This window comes from Ochotona curzoniae, unplaced genomic scaffold (genome assembly GCF_017591425.1).
Source record: "Ochotona curzoniae isolate NIBS_2020 unplaced genomic scaffold, NIBS_Ocur_1.0 contig_883, whole genome shotgun sequence".
NCBI lineage: Eukaryota > Metazoa > Chordata > Mammalia > Lagomorpha > Ochotonidae > Ochotona > Ochotona curzoniae.
The window spans coordinates 53,337,005-53,359,274 of record NW_024466599.1 but is presented as its reverse complement, the minus strand read 5'-3'; the positions used below and the strand labels follow the sequence as shown (position 1 = coordinate 53,359,274).

General features: G+C 45.0%; 1 protein-coding gene across 1 annotated transcript in view; it reads right to left on the bottom strand.

The window, feature by feature from the left end:
* Window positions 1–22,270, bottom strand: part of EIF2AK3 (eukaryotic translation initiation factor 2 alpha kinase 3) — a 67,333-nt gene that overhangs the window by 15,832 nt on the left and 29,231 nt on the right. The window contains exons 3-10 of the mRNA XM_040993561.1: window positions 17,175–17,369; window positions 15,179–15,312; window positions 12,285–12,519; window positions 11,931–12,093; window positions 9,996–10,136; window positions 9,454–9,576; window positions 6,135–6,355; window positions 3,891–4,003 (exon numbers count right to left, since the gene is read on the bottom strand). Coding sequence (XP_040849495.1) covers window positions 3,891–4,003; window positions 6,135–6,355; window positions 9,454–9,576; window positions 9,996–10,136; window positions 11,931–12,093; window positions 12,285–12,519; window positions 15,179–15,312; window positions 17,175–17,369 — 1,325 coding nt within the window. The remainder of the gene's footprint in view (window positions 1–3,890; window positions 4,004–6,134; window positions 6,356–9,453; window positions 9,577–9,995; window positions 10,137–11,930; window positions 12,094–12,284; window positions 12,520–15,178; window positions 15,313–17,174; window positions 17,370–22,270) is intronic.

The following is a 22,270-nucleotide window of genomic DNA, read 5'->3' as shown; positions in this document are numbered from 1 at the left end:
AAATGAAAGCATGCATGCTGGGAGATAACTCCCATCACATGGGGAGACCTGAAGGAGACGGACTATATGGTGTCTCGTACAAGGCTGGCTTGCACACTCCTAGACATTTAGCAGTTGTCTCAGCTGGCCGAAGCACAGAGCTAGGAGAAGCGATAGCTGGCAATCCTCCACAGGCCAATTACCTTCACAGAGAGGGAAAGCAATAATCTGCATTGCTAAAAATAGCCAGTCAACGTACCACGTGTACAGATGCAGCTCCCAGAGGCATTAGCCCACAGAGTTAACATCCATTCCTGGAGAGTGAACCGAATTATCTTCCTTTATTAAGAAAAACACCTCTGTAGGCCCGGCAGCATGGCCCAGCTGCTAAAGTCCTCACCTTGAACGTGCCGGGATCCCATATGGGCACCGGTTCTAATCCCAGCGGCCCCACTTCCCTTCCAGCTCCCTGCCTGTGGCCTGGAAAAGCAGTCGAGGACGGCCCAAAGCTTTGGGACCCTGCACCCGCGTGGGAGACCCAGAGGAGTCTCCTGGCTTTGGATCGGCATAGCATTGGGGCCGTTGTGTTCACTTGGGGAGTGAAACATCGGACGTAGGATCTTCCTCTCTGTCTCTCCTCCTCTCTGTATATCCACCTTTCCAATAAAAATAAAATAAATCTTTAAAAAAAAAAAAAGAGAGAGAGACTAGGGATTTGAACTCAGGACCAAACCCAGAGTTAATAGCACTTAGGACATAAGAGGTACTCAAGCGCTTTAGGTAGCAGTATTGTAGTATAGGAATCTCAAATTAAAAACAATAGCTATACTCCTAGTAAATAAAGTTCCAGAAAACTTGATTTAGTCTGAATTCAATTTTTGAGCACAGAATTCTAATTCTCTTGGCAAGATGCACCGTTACTTAAGAAAGCCCTCTCTTCTGACTCCATCCTGACTTAACTCTTTGCAACCATGATCACGCTCAGATGGGACCTCAATCATGACGTCCACCGAATCAGCACGGCCAGATTCAGCGTGTCAGGTCACGGCTTCTTCCCCACATGCTTGTGTTTCTCCAAGCACGTTCTTTCCCACAGACTTGAAGCTTACTCCAAGACAGGCCCAGCTTTCCTTCTCCCAGAGCCTGAAACACTGCCCCGCGCACCACTTCCTGGGGCCAGGGGTGAATGGGTTTCCGCAGGGGTTTCCTGTGAGGGCACTGTTGGGTGCCCTGTTCCCCCGCACTGCCTGCTGGTGCGGAAGGCCCACTGAGCTATCAGCCAGCATCCTCATTAGCAAGGGTCCTAAAGTAGCCCTCGTTGTCTGTTAGTTACCTAGTAACTGCTGCTTTTTGTGGAATGCATCTGTTTTACCCATTTTCTCACTATCCTGAGGCAACTGGATTGACAGAGAGGGGGACTGGCCTGTGGAGGACTCATGTAAGCCCTAGCTAGGGAGGCAATGCTTGCAGGGCTCGGACAAGATCCTCAGGAAGCTGTGTGTGCTCCAGTCGGTAACCAGTATATGATGTTGCTTTTCCCACGGTCAGAATTTACAGGTGCAGGAAAACAGGGATGGAAAAGGGAGTGGCACTCACCATTACCCCTGGTGACCCACGAGCAAAAGGCCTGTTTTTTAGTCCTACCATGTTAGGCACTGTTGGCCCAGTATTTTCGCCAGGAGCTGGGATGGTTTCCATTGAGCTGGAAGTTAGCACTGACAGTTGGCGATGCTGAGCTCCTCCCCACACCTTTGAATCCACTAGCCAAGAGTGCAGGCTGGAATGCCAGAGCCTGACTACCGAGGGGAAACGGGGCTGCGCCTCTGTGATGCAGCTCAGGATGAATGCGTCTGGGATACAGGAATGCCCCAATGGGCCTCTTGGAATTACCATGCCTGGGATTAAGGTCAGTGGAAAACCCCACTATTTAACCCAGGCAGGACTCACAGCCCAGACACTGAAGGTTTTAAAGACTGGGGTCACCCCACCAGGTGTTAGTTAAAGATAAAAGGAATGTGGGATGGGTGGCGGAAGAAGGTAGTTATGAATATCAGACACAAGCACATGACTGCTTCTGGGAAGGAAGCCTGCAATTGTCACAAAGATTTCTTAACTTGTTATGAATATGTTTATGGGTGTGTGTTAAAGAACAGAGATAAACCTTTAAACAACAAGAGAATGAATCAGTATAGTAAGTCAAATGAAATAAGTAATTTTTGACAATTAAAAATGGACCCCAGAGGTAGGTGTTGTGGTGTGGTGGGACAGCTGTACCGCAGTAAGCCAGCACTCGGGACACACCCGTCGCACAGCAGAGAATCGGTCTGAGTCCTAGCTCCGCTGCTTCGCACCCAGCTTTCTGCAACGTGCCTGGCAGGTAGCAGGTGCGGGCAAGTACTTGGTGTTCTGCTGCCCACATGAGAGACTCAGATTGAGTTCTGGGCTCCTGGCTCGGGCCCGGTCCAGCTCTGGCTACTGTAGGCATTTGGCAGTAACCCAGCAAAGCTGGAAGATGAATCTGTCTGTCTCTTCAATAAAACAGAAAAGGGGAGGCAAGACTGGGGGTGCTTTCTGGTGCAAAAAAACAAAAAACAAACAAACAAACAAACTTGAAATCCATGTATAGCTTTGTTTCCTAAGCTTTTTGCAGACTACTCTAGGCATTTTCCTTAATTCCATCTTCTACAATCTTCCTGTGTGTTTCTCCTGTCAGGTCTGCTTCTCAGGAGGTCCTAGCACAAAACGTATCCATTATTTTCCATCCTTTCTGTCATAAATCAAGTAGTCCACGTGTTAATCAGCAATGTCCCTTCTTTGTTCCCTATCACTAAAGGGACAGAGCTATGTTGATATGGTAAACCAGCTGGGAAAAAAGCAGGATAATCCCTGTGATTGAAAAATGAATCCTGACACCATTTCTTGTACCACAAATTCACAAAGGGAGTATTTTACAAATGACAAATTGCTTCACTGCCTTCATTTTACCTTCAAATTATCTGAACTGCTTACTTTTAGCTAACCCATTTCCCTCTTCTATCTCCTTTATGTGTTTCTTCAGGTTTGGGAGGGGCTGTGCTGTGTGTGGCCGGAGAAGTCGCTGGGCCAGCAGAGCCAGCATCGCGTGGGGGCACCAGCATGTTCCTGGCTGCTCCACTTCTGATCCAGCTCCCTGCTCATGTGCCTGGGATAGCAGCGAAAGATGCTGCTTTCTCCCATGTGGGAGACACCCAGAAGAAGCTCCTGGCTCCTGGCTTCTGACTGGCTCAGCTCTGGCCATTGCGGCTACTTGGGGGAAGTGAACCAGCAAATGGGAGATCTCTCTCTCTCTCTAACTCTGCCTTTCAAACAAAAAAATTAAAAAAAATTTTTTTTTTCTCTTCCCCAGGTACATTAACAGGGAGCTAGATTGAAAGAGGGGCAACAGGGACTTGAATCAGTGCCCATTCGGGATGCCATGTTATATTAGGCAGCTTAATCCACTATGCCACAATGCCAGACCCCAAATCATTTGTCTTTATTGATATCCCCCCCAACTTCTCTAGTTCCTATTCTAGACAAAATCAAAGATAAAACAAGTAATTAAGGATTATAAAAAAACATGGAGACTTATGTAATACTAAATACATAATAAATATAATAAATATTATTTGGTATTATTAACAACAGACTTTCAATAATGAAGTCACTCAAATAAAAACAATTTCGTGGTTGAAAATGTTAATTTTCATAACAATCTATTCTTGTCTCTCTTAGAGTATATATCACTTTTAATAAATGTGAGTTACTTGAGGGTTAAGTTATATTTTATCCAGATATTCACATAAAAAAGATACTTAAGCAAGATCATAGAAGTCACTTCTCTGAATCAAACGGCTGAAGTGACAACACACCTGAGCACATGAGACTCTTACCGGGATATGTAGCCAGAGGTTTTCAGATCATTCCAGCTACTGTCACTGGCTTCCCCACTTACAGCGTCGTATTTATTTTCGGTCTGACATTGAGTTTCAGACTCCTTCCTTTGCTGTTAGGGCAGAAAATGAAATCATCACCAGTATAGAGCTAAACTATAATGATATTGGAAAATAAATAATATTGAGTAAAATAGAAGCAGTAAACGAGCACGAGATAAAGCATTTCTCTTTCTTAAGGAAAAAAAGTTTATCTTCCCACTGTTAATCCCTCTGGTGTTTCAAAAGTCTTGTTCCTTTACACTGCAGGTTCCTTTACACGCAGAGTGTAAGCATAAAACACTCCAAGACACAAAGAGACAGACAGTTACACACGTGCAGCGTGTGTGCAAGCTTCCTGGCAGGACTAGAGGCAGCTCTTTCCCAGTCAACTTTCCAACAATAGGGAACTGAATTTGGCAATGCCTCATTGCCAGCAACTAAAATCTTTTCCAGAGAATGTTAACGGTTATTATGGCCACCAGGGTGTTATAGAGCGTCTGCTTAGTCCCCGATTGTCTCAAATCTTTTCTGAGCTCTGATTATGCGCCAGGCACTGTATAATGGGAGGTGGTGGTAAATGATGCATCCTGGGTTCTTGTCTTTAATAAAAATGCACAGTTCAGTCGCAGGGAGAGAAATTTGGGACTGCCTGTTAAATGGGCCAACATAAGGGGTATAGGCTGTTCTAAGACACAGGCAGGGGATTTAACTCAGAATCAGGAGTGAAAGAAGACTTCCCAGAGGACATGATGACTAATTCCAAATGAAAAAGGTATCCAGGAGTTAAGCATGAGAGAGGGGATGGAGAGGAGGCAGGGAACTAACTACCTCAGAGGCCAGGTCTAAGGGAGGAGCACGTTAGGCTGGGGAAGAACATGCTACCTGGGAGGGACTGAAAGCAGCTCAGCATGGCAACTGAGCCTGGTGGAGCAAGGAGGAAGCGATGGGGGGATAGAGCGATGGGACGGCAGGTGCACAGCATTCAGAACCTGGATGCTCTAGGAAGACCCAACTTCATGATAGTAACAATAAGGAGTCAGCTGCCAGGAATTGTGGCTAGAGAGTTAGGGTGTGGAGATAGAAATGGACACATAGATTATTAGGACCAGTTACAGGGCATTCTAGTAATTCCAGAGAGAGGTTAACGGCATCAATGCTAAGGAAATGGAAATTGGGAGGTGGGGAAGGTGTGAAAATGAAAGGCATTTAGAGGGAAGAAGTTGACAGTACCTGGTGACTGCATATGGCGGTGCAATTCATCAAGGGAGTGAAACAGCAGAACAGGTTGGGCACAGGAGAGGGATGGAACTGACTACTGCCTGGCATTGGCTCAGTCAAGGTACCCGCATAGCACCAACCAAAGAACGGCTCCAGAGAAGCAGATGCGGAAACCAGTGGAGCTGGGCAAGTGGGGGAGACTAGGCAGGGAGAGTTTGTGGAACAAACAGAGGAAAGACAGCCCTGACAGATTTCTGTTACTAGGAGAGGGTGAGGAAGGTGAGGTTGGAGGCATTCACACCACATCCAGACAGCATGGTGTCAAGGCAGCCAGGGACCACAGGTGAAAGGGGGGGTGTTCAGTGGGGTCAAGGGTGGGGAGACTCCGCTAGATGAGGACTGCAAGGTGTGCATTACTCATAACAAAAACCGAACACTTTGGCAAGATCAGCTTCAGTGGGAGATGGGAGGCGTGGAAGCCAGATGGCAGTGGGCTGAGGAGTGAATGCGGAGCAAAGCAGCAGCAATGAGAACAGGGTCCTGCATGCCAAATGCAGTTGGCCAGAGACCACATACACTACCGGGGTGCACACCATTTTACTGGAGTTGAAAAATTCCCGTCACCCAGTATTTTGACTGTGCATCTGCTATGCGGACACACTCAGATGTTTACCACTGCGTCATGGCTGTTCAGTATTGTGACAGGCTTTTCAGCTTGTAGCCTTGGAGTAGTTGGCCATAGCACATAGCCTGGGTGTGCCACGGCATATAGGTCTGAGTAACTATTCTCTGGGATGTTTACATAATGACTAAAGTTACCGAGTGATGTGTTTCTCAGAGAGCAGCCCCATCAGGAAGTGACACCTGACGGCAAAGGCAACCGCGATTTTATAGCAGCACTACAGGGCACCCGCCGTCACTGCCCACATGGTGTTCTGTACTTCGGACACCCTGAAATCTCTGAGGGTCTCAGAGCTGCCTTACTCTGTGGGGATGAGGATGGAAGAGCCGGCGCACGATGAAGGTTGTTGCTATGATACAGAACAGGATGGTCCCCAGGATCTCCTTCCACCAGTGCAGCAGGAGCACGGGGTCCTTCCGGCGGATGTTCTTGCTGTAGCTGGGGTTGTCCAGGAATCTCACAGTAATCTGGGTGCTCCGCTTGTTCCTGTCCCTCTTGTAGTATGGCAGATAGTATCCGTTATCTTCAAAACACAAGCATTAGAAGGGATTTTCTTCAAAAGATAGGTTGAAACAGGGCATCTTTAGCTGTTAAAATTATTTTTCTTTGATTCACAACACTAACTCCTTCTTTAAAAAGTTTTCATTTCTAGCTCACTTCGGAATCTTCCTTTGCCTTCTTTTTTCTTTTAATCTCTCTTATTATTTTTTTTTTCTTTTTAAAAACCTTACTTATTTGAAAGGCAGAGTGACAGAGATCTCTCATCCACTCCCTGAATGGCGGCAGCCCAACTCCATCTGGATCTCCCAAGGCAGGCGGCAGGGACCCAAGCACTGGGTCATTCGCATTAGTCCAGAGCTGGTTTGGAAGCGGAGCAGCTGGGATTGGAATCCAGTGTTCCTAGGGGGGTGCTGGCATTGCAGGTGGCAGCTTCTTTTGCAATGCCATGATGCTGCACCCTTGCTTTTCTTTTTCATTAAGTAGAGATCTTGGGGGCAGGCGGCATGGTGTAAGCCTCTGCCTGTGGTGCCAGCATTAAACAGTTTGAGGCCTAGCTGCTCTATTTCTGATCCAGCTCCCTGCTAATATGCCTAGAGGAATAGTGCAGTTCTTGGGCCCCTGCAATTACATGGAAAACCCAGATGAAGCTCCTGGCTCCTGGCTTTGGACTGGCCCACCTCCTTCTCTCTGTCTTTCTGTCTGTAACTCTGTGTTTCCAATAAAACATAAATGAATCTTTACACACCACACACACACATACACATTTTCCCTTTATTTCTCAAGCATCTTAAGTTTTCTGTATACTAGATAATAAGGGCCTGTGTAATGGCTCAATGGGTAAATCCTCACCTTGCACATGCCATGATCCCATATGGGCACCAGTTCATGTCCTGGCTGCTCCACTTTCCATCCAGCTCCTGCTTATGGCTTGGGAAGCAGCAGAGGATGAACCAAAGCCTTGAGTCCCTGCACCCATGTGGAAGACCTGGCTCCTGGCTCCTAGCTTTGGATCAGCTCAGCTCTGGCTATTGCGGCCACTTGTGGAGTGAACCAGCAGATGAAAGAGCTTTCTCTGTCTCTCCTTCTCTCCATAAATCTAATCTGCTTTTCCAATAAAAATAAATTAAAAAAAATAGGTATAGTAAATAAGATTAGAAAAGAAACCTTAAAGGTCTCCCCATTCTTTAGCTCATTATTACCATAATGCTTCAAGTACTCAATCTTTCAAAATATATTGTTTTCCTTTTGCTTGAGATCAGTAAAATATCTTTTTTTTTTTTTTTTTAACCACCAATCAATCGTTCTTCACAGACTGAAAGGAAAGCATCTCCATCTTGCTCTCTGGCTCATTTCTGGCTGTCAGAATCAGTTTGCTTTAGCTTTTGTGCTACCTGGGAAGACTACTCAGTTGTCCTGTCTTTGAAATGACATGGGAGGCAAGCATCTCAACTGCTAAGCTGAACATCTCTCTCTTGTCTTTTGATCAATATCAAAGAAAGACTACTGTTTCTAGCTTAAGCTTTCTCCTGGCACTCTTTCTTTAAAAAAAAAAAAAAAGGAATTAAGTTATACAACACATTTTTAGTTCTAGTTTCATAGATAACGAACAAGGAATCTTTATTTTTGTTTGATATAGATTTGAGGGCTTTTAAAATACGAGTCAGAAGACTTTTACACACAAATATATCCTAATTCTTAAAAACTGCTATGTGAGCTGAAGATGTCCCAAGCCCTGGTATCCCTGACACCCATATGGGTAACCAGATTAGCCTCCTGGCTCCTGGCTTTGTGCTGGCCAGGCCCCTGTCCTGTGGCCACTTGAGGAGTGAACCAGAGGTTGGAAGATCTTTCTGTCTCTCTTTAACTCTACATTTCAAATAAATAAAGAAGTCTTTCTAAAAAAGACTGCTTACTATAACAGAAATATATATAGATTTTTTTTAATGTTAAAAATTTGAGGGGCTAGTATTGTAGTATAGCATGCTGAACCTCCATCTGTGAAGCTGGCATCCCACATGGGTGTAGGTTCAAGTCTTAGCTGCTCCACTTTCAGTCTAGCTGTTTGCTAATATGCCTGGGACAGCAGCAGAGCGGCCTAAATACTGAGGTCCCTGCACCTACATGGGAGACCCAGAAGACACTCCGGAGTCCTGGCTTCTGCCTGTCCCAGCCCTGGCTGCTGTGGCTACTTGGGGAGCAAACCAGTAGATGGAAGATTCTCTGTCTCTTCTTCTCTCTCTGTAACTTTGCCTTTTAAATAAATAAATAAATAACAAATATTTTTTTAAAAAATGAGAGGTAGATAAACAAAGAGAGTGAGGCGTGCACACAGACTCCCTTTCCTTGGCCACTCTCTGAGTGCCTGCGATGGTCAGCAGCTGGGCAGGCTGAAGTTGCAAGGTGGGAACCCAAGTTCCAGGTGTCCCTCAGAACTGCCAGGAACTCAATGATCTGAGCCACTGCTACTGCTCCCAGGAATGCATTAACAGGAAGCTGGAGCCAGCATCTTGAAGTGGATATTGAACCTGGGCATCCTGGGATGCAGGTGTCCCAACTAGCATTTTAATAAACAGGCCAAACACTATACTGCCCATGAGAATTTGACTTATGCCAATATGTCATCTATCAGTGACACATGCACTGAACTCTCTGGTCTGAGAACAAACTTAAAACAACTATGTTTATATGACTTTCATGTAGCTCTATGGGAAACGTTTGTTTTTTTCATTATGTGGGCCATTTTTATGGTCTCTATCATGTAGGCTGACAAATGACAGCTAATACAACCAAGCAATGTCTTCTGACACTATGTGCCAGGCATAGTGCTGAAGCTTTATATGAATGATCTGACTGAGAACTCATAAGAACCCAATGAATAGATATGTGGATTATCATCTCTGTCTTACAGGTAAAGGCACTGGGCTACAGGGGAGTCAGGCGTGCTCAAGCACCCACTTTGTGGCAACAGGGGGACCTGAACCCCACCAGCTGTCTTCGCACCTTGTACGCTCAGCCTCCATTCACACAGCACTGCCTGCAGGTGCTTGCTACATCCCTATTGCAGGAATTCTAAATTGCCAAGTCAAACGATCGTTTCCATTCAAGAGAAGGCGCACTTACCATATGGATACTGTAGAATCGAAAGTGCCCCATTGCTGTATTCCTCGTGAGAAAACTTATCGTTACTGAGGCATTTGTCAAATTCATCAGATCCCACCAAGACGGGAGTCCTGGAAGGGGAATCTATAAGGAAAGCGACAGTGAAAACGGCTGTGCTCAGACACCGCATAAACTCAACCACCATTCAGTCTAAACACGTGCTTTAAATGGAGCCTTTCTTCCCCTTGCACAGCACATGGTCTCGGAGTGTCTCAAAGAATATGAACTGACAGTCAGAAAATGTTACCTAAATATTCTAAATACAAGTATTAAGAGATAAATGTTACTCTGACATGGTTAAGACATTTTCTAAATTATAGAGAGAAATAATGGACTAACATTTCTTTCTATAGAAGCAACTGCTGCTTCTAGGAAAACTGCTCTAAACTGTCATGATTAACACCTGAAGCGTTGTCACGGCTTACCAGTAAGATGTAAAATATAAGTTAGTTCTAATCTCCGTAATATCCGAAGCTATTTATGAAGGTTTATAGTTCACTTACGAATTAAGGGCTTCCATTTGATTGTTGGCAGAGGAATAATTGCATTGTCGTTATTGACGGATTCCAAGGCTTTGGGACTTGTAGGAAACTTTTCTGAAATTCTGACAGATGACTGCATATACAGCTGGCCTCTATACATCCCTGAATCAGACAGGACACTGGGATTAGGCAATGATTTTTTTAAAAATTTCATTTTGATTTAATAAAATTAGATTAATTCTAATAATTCTCTTCAAAGAATTGCCACATGGTACTCAATGACTATTCAACAAAAAGTTTACCTTACCACTTATGATTCCAGCATTATACTATTAACAACTTACATATTATCATAATATGTACGTGCTATGTTACCCCATCAAATTCTTGCACGTCATTGAGACTGAGAGAAGTTTATGAGGCTGTGATTCAAGTCAGACTCCAGCGTGGTCAAGACGTACTGGAGTAAATGCTCTCAGTGACCAGGAGGCGCATCAGAATTTTGACTTCCTTCTTCGGGTTAGTAGGGTGGACATGCAGGAATGCCTCCACTCCCCACCAAAACTTTACATCTCTTTTTTTTCCTTGTAAGATTTATTTATGTACTTGAAAAGTAGAGTGACAGACAAAAAGGTTTTCTGACTGCTGGTTCGTTCCCCACGTGGCCAGGTCTGGGCCAGGATGAAGACACGAGCCAGGAGCTCCACCCTGGTTTCCTACATGAACTGCAGGACCTGAAGGACTTAGACTAACCCCTGTTGCCTCCCTAGGGACATTAGCAGGAAACTGGTTGGGCAGCAGAGCGGCTGGGACTCAAACAAGCCCTCTCCTATGGGATACTGGCAAGCACCAGCCTAAATCACTGCACCACAGCCCTGACCCTCAAAGCCTCAGCTTGATGTGAATATGAACACACATAGAGTTAAAGACCTTAAGGTTATATAGGAAAGTACTTCAAAAAGTTCATGGAAAAATACATGCAGTTTCTGCATAATATACATTTTTTTTCCTTGAATTTTCTGGAGATATTCTGTATTCACAGATTTCAAAATTTTGTGCACCAAGACAAATTTACCTTTCACTTTCATTTCCATCAAATTTTTGAAGTAGTCTTGTAATTTTACAACGCAGTATAGAATGAAAACAACTTCTAATCCTTACTAATATGGGGCTCTAATCAAAAGAATATACTACAGTAATTAAAATGTTCAGAATTGGACAAATGGAAAAATAGTAAGAATGGAAACCAAGGTAAGAACCTGCAGGGAAATCTAAACCATGGAACGTATTTGGCATTAAAACTACAAATTGGGAACAAGGTAAGAATACAGAGGCTGGCATCATGACCCATACAAACACCAGTTCTAGACCTCTCTGCTCCACTTTTTGTTTTCTAACTTGAAAGGCAGACTTTCAGAGTGCAGAAGACAGAACTAAGGCTCTTCTATCTATTGATGCATTCCCTAAATGACCACAACAGCCAGAACTGGGCCAGTCTGAAGCCAGGAGCCATGAGCTTCTTTCAGGTCTCCCACATGGATGTGGGACCCAAGGACCTGAGACATCTTCCACAGCGTCCCAGGTGTGTTAGCAGGGAGTTGTATCACAGGGGAGCAGCTGGGATTTTAATCAATGCCCATATGGGATGCCATGCCATGACGTGCTACGCCATAGCACTGCCTCAGCTCCACTTCTGATACGACTCCCCCTCGTGTGACTGGGAAAGCAGCGGAAGATGGCCTGAGCGCCCGGGCCCCTGTCACCCACATGGGAAAGCTGGATGGAGGTCCACGCTTCAGACTTTAGCCTGGTCCAACCCTGCTTCTTGCCATCAGCAGAGAGAGTAAACCAGCAGATGGAAGATATTTGTCCCTGTCTTACTGCCAGTTAAATAAATATTTAAAGAGTGAAAGGACATGATCTGGATGACGTCATCAGATAAGAGATGTCTCTCACCCAAATAAACACTGCTCTCCGTGGCTCCTCGGGCCGCTTCCACAATGTCTTCCTCCTCTTCCAAGACTTCCTGGTTAGGTGTGTAACTGGTATCGTCGAAAAGGCTGATGGGAATGACTTTCCCATCCTTCACCAGCCAGGCGGATGCAATCGGAGTACAAAACTAAACAAGAACGAGAGGCAGATTTTAAATAATCTGAGCAATATTTATATACTGCCAATTCATAAAGTACCACTAAAATCTAAAGTACCATCTCTTAAAGCAACAGCAGTTATTTCTCCCCACCCGGTCAGCGTGGTCAAGCCGGAAAAGGCAGACATGGAGGTGTAACAGCCCGCAGTGGCCTCCACTACCTGGTACTCCCACTCCAGATGTCCTCCCTTCTTGCTGAACGCCATGACCTTCCAGTCAGCAACCGAGACCTTTATCACCGTGTCCATCGTGCCAGCTTCCTGTTCTTCCACATCTGAAATAATGTTAGACTCTTCTTTGTTCTCACTGGGCTTAAAGGTGCTTTCAATAAATCCGGCTCTAGTTTCCATGTCTGGAATATACCGAAGTTCAAAGTGGCCAACACTGAAATTCCACCTTAAATTCACAAAGGTGTGTTTTAGAAATTTACGTCTGGACAAAAGGACCAAGTGCTACAGAACTCTTCTACACAGAAGCAGTAAATTAAAATCTCAAGATAACAAGAACAATTCAACAGAATAACCTCTCGGAAAGGCATGCTCTGCTGAATTACGCCACAAGAGGGCGCCCCCGCCCCACAGCAGGTCCTGACCCTAGCAACAGTTCTCAGGCAGAGGAACCGACAACAGGTTTGGGATGGATTTTCTCTCCAACATTTACTGCATTTCCAAAGTGAGTGAATCTCAAAACATATCAAAGTCATCTTAAAATATGGTAGCACGTAGTTTGTCTTTCCTCTTAAATGGCCAAGATGTGACAAGTCATTCATCCTTTCCTAAATTTCAATGTCTTTAGCCATAAAATGACAGTAGTGAAGTTTTCTCCAAAAATTAATAAGCAGCATGATCGAGAGTCAGCACAGTGGTATAGGCTAATCCTCCACCTGCCAGTGCTGGCTTCCTCATAAAGGCACCAATTCAAGTTCCAGTGCTTCGCTTCCTGATCCAATTCCCTGCTTATGGCCTGGGAAAACAGCAGAAGAGGCCCAAAGCCTTGGGATCCTACACCCACATGGGAGACCCAGAAGAAGCTCCTGGCTCCTGGCTTCGGATTGGTTCATCTCTGACTGTTGCTGGGAAGTGAACCAGCACAGGAAAGACTTCTCTCTCTATCTCTCCCAAGTCTTCGCCTTGCATGTGTTAGGATCCAATGTGGGTGCTGGTGTGGCTGTTGTGGCCACTTGAGGGGTGAGCCAGGGGACAGAAGAGCTTTTTCTCTGCCTGTCCTTCTCTCTTTAAATGTCTTTTGATAGAAATAAATAAATTAAAAAAAAAGAATTTCAACATTTATTTTAAAAATACACTCAAGGGCCCAGCACAGCAGCCTAGCGGTTACAGTCCTCGCCTTACATATGCTGGGATCCCATACAGATGCTGGTTCGTGTCCCAGCGGCCCAACTTCCCATCCAGCTCCTGCTTGTGGCCTGGGAAAGCAGCAGAGGATGGCCCAAAACCTTGGGACCCTGCACTCATGTGGGAGACCTGGAAGAGGCTCCTGGTTCCCGGATTCAGACCAGCTTGGCTTTGGACATTGTGGCCAATGGGGAGTGAACTAGAGGATGAAAGATCTTTCTCTCTGTCTCTTCTCTCCTCTGTATATCTGCCTTTCCAATTAAAAAAATATATACATATATATACATATATATATATATATATATATGTATCTTCAGACCTTATGCCTTTTCCACTCCAGTTACTAAGAACTCTCTAGGCTGTTCTACAACTGAGGTGGCTGAGTGCCATCGGGCATTGAAAGCCTCCGGATAACAAAATCCCTTCAGGATAAAGAAGGCCAGGTTGTGAGCAGGGGGCAAAGGTCTCCTCACAGCTCGCGGAAAGCTGGAAGGGTAAATGCCTTCCTAAGGGAGCTGCAGGGCGCAGCTTTCAGGAAAAGACAGTGCATCGTGCCACAGCAGGCGGGACAAAGGCTGCGCGTCGGGGTTACGTTCGTAAGCTAGGGAGGGAGCCACTCACTCCTACTGCACAGACAATCTAAAATTTAAATATTGGGTTGCAAAAAAATATCAAGCATGTGAGTCAGGATCAGCTTATTTTTAAATCGATTATCTCAGTATAAACATGACATAATGGTTCACTACTTAAGGAAGAAAACAGAAGGATTATTAGATCAAATAAATGATATGCTAATAGTTTGAGAAAGTAGAATGGAATTATCATTCTGATATGGGAGTGAAGAAATGACGAGGGAGATGGCCTTGTGGAGTTAGGCTGGCACCTGTGACGACAGCATCCCATTGGGGTGCCGGTTTGAGTCCCAGCTGCTCTACTTTCAGTCTAGCTCCCTGCGAGTGCAGCTGTCCAGCACAAGATGGGCGAGCAGGAAGAAGCTCCTGACTCCTGCCTTCAGTCTGTCCCTGCCTGGACCACTGCAGCCATCGGGGAGTGAACCAATGGATGCAACATCTGTCTCCCGTCTCTGTAACTTTGCCTTTCAAATAGATAAAACAAAGCTTTAAATTATGATGAAACTACCTACAAAAGCCTTGTGCGATGGCCTGGTGGCTAAATTCTTGTCTTGCATGCGCTGGGATCCCCTATAGGCATCAGTTCGTGTCCCGTCTGCTCTACTTCCCATCCAGCTCCCTGCTTGTGGCCTGAGCAAGCAGTAGAGGACGGCCCAAAGCTCTGGGACCCTGCCCCTGCATGGGAGATCCGGAGGAATCTCCTGGCTCCTGGCTTCAGATTGGCTCAGCTCAGGCCATTGCGACTACTCGGAAGTATAACGAGCAGATGAAAGATCTTTCTCTCTGTGTCTCTCCTTCTCTCTGTAAATCTTTTGATAGAAATAAATACATCTTTAATGGAAAACAAACAAACAAACCTACAGATTCCAAATAACCTCAAGCTAAAGCACACATACACACAAACCCCACTACATCAGTACTGTCTTTTGTTAATAACCATGAAGCCATTTTTAAGTTAGGGCCTGTATTTCTCCTAGCAGGACAGTGTGCTTTGGGGACAGCTTAACGGCTCATAAATCCAGAAAGAACAAGGTGAGAACAGCACCAAGCGCGCCCGCTCTGAATACTCACTTCTCGTTGCCGCTGCGAGGCCCGACGGCGCGCACGGTCTTCTGGGTCCGCTGCAGCAGCAGGATGTCCTCCTCCTCCTCCAGGTCCTCGCCGTCCCATCGGCGACAACCCAGAGCTGAGCAGATGTACCTCACCTGAAAACACAGAGGTCTGATCAGGAAAGGCCGCGAGTCACAGGAGGTCAGACGCGTTCAAAGAATCCCTGTGCTTGTTTTTTTTTTTTTTTTTTTTTTAAGGAGAAAGAAATTAGAGGAATGTGTAAGAAGTACCCAAATGGTGAGAAGTATCAGGAATACTTCCTAAAAATGAACTATTTAGGGGCCCGGCGCGGTGGCGCAAGTGGTTAAGTCCTCGCCTTGCACGCCCGGGATCCCATATGGGCGCCGGTTCTAATCCCGGCAGCCCCGCTTCCCTTCCAGCTCCCTGCCTGTGGCCCGGGAAAGCAGTTGAGGACGGCCCAAAGCTTTGGGACCCTGCACCCGCGCGGGAGACCCGGAAGAGGCTCCTGGCTTCGGATCAGCATAGTATCGGCCGTTGCGGCTCACTTGGGGAGTGAATCATCGGACGGAAGATCTTCCTCTCTGTCTCTCCTCTCTGTATATCTGCCTTTCCAAATAAAAAATAATAAAAATAAATCTTAAAAAAAAAAATGAACTATTTAGGACCATGCAAGTACTAAGCAATACTCACTGCAGGAAATGAGTTTGAGGATTTAAGGAATGTCAGTCTTATTTTGGGGCTTTCCACAGAATACACAAGAAGAAACTAGGGCTGGCGTTGTGGCACAGCAGAGTAAGCCACTGCCTGCAACACGGACATTCCCTATCAGAGTCCTGGTGTGAATCCCAGCTGCTCTGCTTCTGATCCAGTTCCCCGTTAATCCCTAAGCCGGGACTGAAGTGCATGTTCAAAAATGGTCAGACAGGAAGGCATGGCCTTCTGACGCAATGCAGATGCAAGCGGGAGGGGAAGGCAGAAAGCCATCTGTAAGAGTAAGAAGGTACGATGGGCCCAAGACGAGAATGGAGAACCCAGTCTGAGCAATGCAAGAGTCCTGGACGTCCTATTTTTAGCCTAAACCCACAGATAAGATGTTCATGTATCAAGAAGTTCAGAGTTTGGGGGCTGCACTGAGGGGGGTTACACAGTCACCTGCCATGCTGGCGTGTCATATCGGAACGCTTGTTCATGTCTTAGCTGCCAGCTGCTCTACTTTTGATCTAGCCCTCTGTGGGTGAGCCTGGAAAGCATCAGAAATGGCCCAAGTGCTTGGGCCCCTGCCCTGCACATAGGAGACTCAGATGGAGCCCAGGGTTCCTCGGGTCAGCTTGGAAGCCCCAGCCATTGTGCCCCTTTGGAAGAGTAAACCAGCATAACAAGTGGAAAACCTGCCCCTCCCTCTGCCTCCAAAAAGAAAAAAAAAAATGCTAACGGGTTAAAAAACCAATTTAACCAGGATGCTGTTTGTTACTCGTAAAGAGCATATTATGTTATGTTTAGATCCTCAGAGTTAATACTGAAGAAAGTCAAGATCATTAGCATTATAATTTTCTCGCCAGACAGATGTAGCTCAACTCTGACTTTGGAAATGTCTGAATCTTTCACAGCCTCAGCTTCCTCATCCGCAAAATGAATAGAAATTCTTCTTGATTCATCTTATTATAGGATCCAACTAGAAGAATGACTAGTAGCAATGGCTCTGATCATCAAGATTATTATTATTCTTTAGAGGGTTCCTCGTGTGCCAAAATGTCAGGTAACATAGGTAACTGAGGGATAGTGTAAAGATTTCAAAATAAGGTATGGCAAGGCATCCAACACGAAGTACACTGTGTTTAAGAATTCTCTTCTTCCCGGCTTCGCTGTTTATTCCATTACCTAAGACAAAGTCAGTTCTCCCTCTTATTTCACATTTCTTATTTTAAGCAATATCCTCAGGAGAAAATAATAACAGACCACGACTAGCAGCATCACAGTTTAAGATGCTTTTACTTACCTTTCCACTGTAGGCACCGAGTCCATATGTAGTGAGAGACTTTCCTCCCACCAAAACCACATCATCTCCAAATTTGTAAGAAGATTCGAGAAGGGATTCAACTGTGAAAGGAACGGTTTCCATGCTCTCCCGGTCTCGGTCCCACTGGAAGAGGTCTCCGTCCAGGGAAGGAATGATTACTTTATTCCCAAACACCTACAACAGAAGTTAACATCACAAACAGGTCACGGCTCTGACCTGACCTGAAGCAGCCCAGTCTCCTAACCTCCACTAACTCGAAAGAACGAACTGCCCCTTGCTCTCAGAGACTATACGTGGGGCTTCCTCGAATTCTGTTTGCCCTGGGCTACAAGTGTCGACAGTGAGTGAGCCAGACAGAGCTCTGGGTGTCAAGTGAGCTACGGAGAGCTTACCACAAGGGTTCTTACAGCTATTAACATGTGGAAACATAACAGGATTGTTGAGAATACTCGTGTATGCAGTGTTTTTCCAGGTCCAGTTTATCCAGGCCAGTTCCTGTCACTGACTTGGGTACAGGGCACATGGGCTCAGCGATGTCAGTTGACTCAGTCTCCCAGATCCTTTTCAATTTCCCTTTTCAAATATGCTTTGAGCTTTATGTTCTTAGCTAACCTTCCTTCTTCCAACCACGCATGTTTACAGCCTGCTTATGTGCCAGGCACAATCTTGGTAAGGACAGACACTTAAGGAAAACAGACAACAAAAATGACCACTCTTGTGGAGTTTAAAGCCTAGTGTTGGGGAACAAATCATATTATGCAAACATTATCTAGTACGGTAGGTGACAACTTGCCACAGGGAAGAACAAGATAGAGGGGGACTGGAGAGTGGGTATGGCTGGGGAGAGGACTGTCTACAAAGAGCTCAGAGTACACCCCAGTGAGACAGTAACACTTCGGCCAAGACCTCATCAAGGAGAGGGAACTGTGCAGCTGCTCTGTGGGAAACAGGCTTTGCAAAGGCCCTGGGGTAGAAGCGTACCCTTCACTTTGAGGCTGAGAAGCAGGGAGAGCAAGTTACAGGCAGAGAAGGTGCTGAAGGTGGACAGCTCTGGGGTACAAATGGAAAGTAAAGCCAACGGCGTGTCCTGATGGAGTCCTGGCACAGCATGAACCACAACAAGGAGTCCAGGGACAGGCACTTGGCACAGTGGTTAAGACACTGCTTGGGATCCAGGCATCCTATTGTGAAATGCCTGAATTCAAGTCCCACCTCCTCTTCTGACATCAGCTTCTTATTAAGTACCGAATTTAAAAGAGGATGAATTTATAAATTCATATCAATAGCAAATAAAGGAAGAGGAAGTTAGAAAATTTTGCATTTGGAAACCATTAATGCTGAAGACTGGATTAAACAAGAATTGGCAATCATTCTACCTCTAGATGCAAGCTTTGATGAAGAGCAAGACACCTGTATAGTCTTACAGTGACTTCAGACGGCTTATTATGTACGAGAAATTAAAAAACAAAACAGTAATTATACAGTGGAGATTTGGGGGTGATACCCTGACTGGATGGCCAGAATTTACATCATCAGGGAATGACAGGTGCAACAGCCTGAGGGAGATCATAGCATCCCAAAACCTACAACCTGCTCTAATCACAGAGACATCAGACAAGAACAAGGAAATTTCTAGTGTGTGTGTTTAAATAAAACAGCAAAAGAGACTATATTTCTCACCAATGTCAATCGGCATCATGGCACAGTGGGTTAAGCCACACACTGCAAGGGCTAATAAGCCATATGGGTGTTGGTTTATGTCTTGGCAGCTTCACTTCCGATCCAGCTCCCTGCAAATGTGCCTGGGAAAGCAGCAAAGGATAGCTCAAGACCTTAGGTCCCTGCACCCATGTGGGAGACCTGGAAGAAGCTCCTGGATCTCCTGGTTTCAGCCTGGCCTAGCCGCAGGTGTTGTAGCTGCCTAGGGAGTGAACCAGCAGGTGCAGGATCAACCTTTTCCCTTCTTCCTTGTCTTTTCTTTTTTGAGACTTATTTATTTTGGGCCTGGTGCTATAGCCTCTAGTGGCTAAAGTCCTCACTTTGAACACACCGGTTCTAATCCCAGCAGCCCTGCTTCCTATCCAGCTCCTTGCTGGTGGCCTGGGAAAGCCGTTGAGGACGGCCCAAAGCATTGGAACCATTTACCCGCGTGGAACACCTGGAAGAGGCTCTGGGCTCCTGGCTTCAGATCAGCTCAGCTCTGGCCATTGCAGCCACATGGGGAGTGAACAAGTGGATGAAAGATCTTCCTCTCTGTCTCTCCTCCTCTCTGACTTTCCAGTAAAAATAAATGTTTTTAAAAATTCAAATATGGACACAGATTAATATAGGGTATATATTTAACTTATCCTCAAATGTTAAAAAAAAAAAAAGAAAGAAACCTTAAAAACCAAGTGTGCTTATTTGTAGGGAGAGAATAAGCAAAAGGTGACATCATTTAAATGATGAGGGAAACATCAGGTTGCAGGGGGTAAATCTGTGGAGGTAAGAGTTTTGTGTTTTTGGAGCCACCTTTATTTGCTCAACTTCACCATTCCAAATCAGAGTTTAAAAGAAAAGGAAGATATTCAAGAGGCTTGCAGGAGCTCCATAATTAAATATAGAAGACTGTGCCACTAAATGAAAGATTCCGGGGCTGGTGCCATGGCATAGTAGTGTAAGCCTCCTGCTGCAGAGCCATTATCCCTATATGGGTGCCGGTTCACGTCCTGGCTGCTCCAGTTCTGATCCGGCTCTCTGCTTACTGTCTGGGAGAACAGCAGAGGGGAGCTCAAGTCCTCAGGCCTCTGCACCCACGTGGGAGACCTAGAGGAAGCTCCTGGCTCCTGGTTCTCCATGAGCTCAGCTCCGGCCATTGTGGCTGTATGAGGAGTGAATTATCAGATGAAAGATCTATCTCTCCTTTCTGTAACTCTACCATTCAAATAAAAATAATCTTTTTTGAAAACAATAAAAAGTTCATCATATTTTAGATACTTAACAATTTCCATTTACTAGTCATGACTGAAAAAAAAATGTGATTTTTTATAAATTCTTAAATGACATTGATGCTTCCCAACTAAACCATCTTTGGCTTTTTGTACTAATATACTTTTTTTTTTTTTTGCTTTCTTATACTTTTTTATTCTAGTTAACAGATTTTCCTCTTCTTAAAGATATCATTTATCTTTGTAGGATGTACAGCTTACAGTTTTCTTTGGATTCAATTTAGGTCAGAGCATGCCTACTCCACAGTAACAGTGTTTAGTATCTAGTTAGTCTAACCTCCTCTGAGCAACCTAACAGTGAGAAAATTAAGTATTTAGCATTCTCTACTTTCCATATTAGGGTAGGTATTCTATTTATGGGGACGATAGATTAGGTTACAATGAAGTTCAAAACGACATTTTAATTGACACGGCAACAGCAGTATTAAAATTAAAGCATAAACAGGAAAGCAGGTGTACATCGCTAAGAGAAAGAGGAAGTGGGGTATGCGGGTCTGTGGTAAACAGATGGCATTTATCTTGACTTGTTCCCTCTTTCATAAACAACAACTTTTCCCCTCAAGTGTAGCAGGTCCTAAGGGGACAGAGTGACCATGCGACAAGATCGGTTTTTTAAGCACATGATCTGTGTCCCTTTAAAAGAAAATTTGCCATCTTCCATTCAAATTATGGTCAAAACAACCGAGATCTGATACAACTGACTGTCATGAGCGAAAACGGTCTTGTTTTCAAACTTCAATCTTTAGCAGCATTTACTCAGTGAGTGCCTCCTCTCAATAACCAGAAAGCATGATGGGCCCACGCTGAATCACCCTGTCCTGTTTCAGCAGCATGGTTTATAGAGTTCACTTTTCAATAGCTGCTCATCACTAATTGGCTGCCTATGAGTCATCCACAGACCTGCTGACCTCTGTGCAAACCTCCGTAAACCCTTTCAGGCTGCAAATGTGAAAGCAGATGGTGCTTTTCCTTGAGAGCCACCAGGAAGAGATAGAAGCATGCAGTTCAGGTAGAGAGATGACATCAGCCCCCTCCACAGCATTACCTCATCCCCTAAGCAAAGGAATGAGTCACCCGGATACCCAGCTGCAAATCTCTTGGTAGCAAAAAAAAAATGTAGGTTACAGTGATGTATTTTCACATGCCACTGATTCTATTCGCCCATGGAAGAGGCGATTTGTTCTAATCTGCTGCTCTGCATCTCAAACGAATGGTATGATCTGCCTCTCCCCGGAGTCACTTTCAGAAAGGCTGAGCTCTCGGTACTTTGAATTTACTTCTTGTGTTTGTTTTCAACGGTTCATGCTTTTAAAATGAAAGGCTTGGAACCTAAGCTAGCCCACTCAGTACCAAAGATGCAGCGTCTCTCCGAGCAATCACAAGGCATGTTAGTAATGCGATCCCATTTCTGTCTCTGAACAGAATCCAAGTGGCATAAAGGACTACCATCAGCACATGTCATGAGGGACTGTCACCTGAAACCAGGATGTGGGAAACCATTAAGCCATTGTGCTGGGCCTGGCTGCCTTACCTTTTTAGTGCTACTATCAATCAGTGAGTTTGGAACAGTTACTTGATTGAGATTACTTGATTGAGAGTCTCAATTTGTCACCATTTTGTAGGTTGATGATTTACTATGTTATTAAAGACAAGAAGAAAGTCATTTCCAAAGCTACTACACTTTCTGAACTTGTCAGCTGGGATTTTTCTTTAAGAATTGTCCCTGACTATCTTTGGAAGGAAGGCAAGGCTGCAAAAACTAGCATTTTTTTTTTTTAGTGATTCAGACATGAAATAACTTCAAATCCTGAAAGTTGTATCCAAAAGTAACAGGAGGACTTAAAACTGGAAATGGCTCAGCAGACTTGGTAGACCAAAGTGTTTCCTAGCAGGCAGGAGAGATGGGCCCTGACAGGAACAAAAGCAGAGTTCCATGGACAAATGAAGAAGCAGCGAGAGTTAGAAAGGAGCAGACAGTGTGGCAAGATGCAGAGCCATTGAGTGTAATGATAAGAAGAATTCAAACAGTTCTCCCTTAGGAACTCTGGGTGGGGAAGCTGGGGTAGGGTGGGGTTTGGAACCATGGTC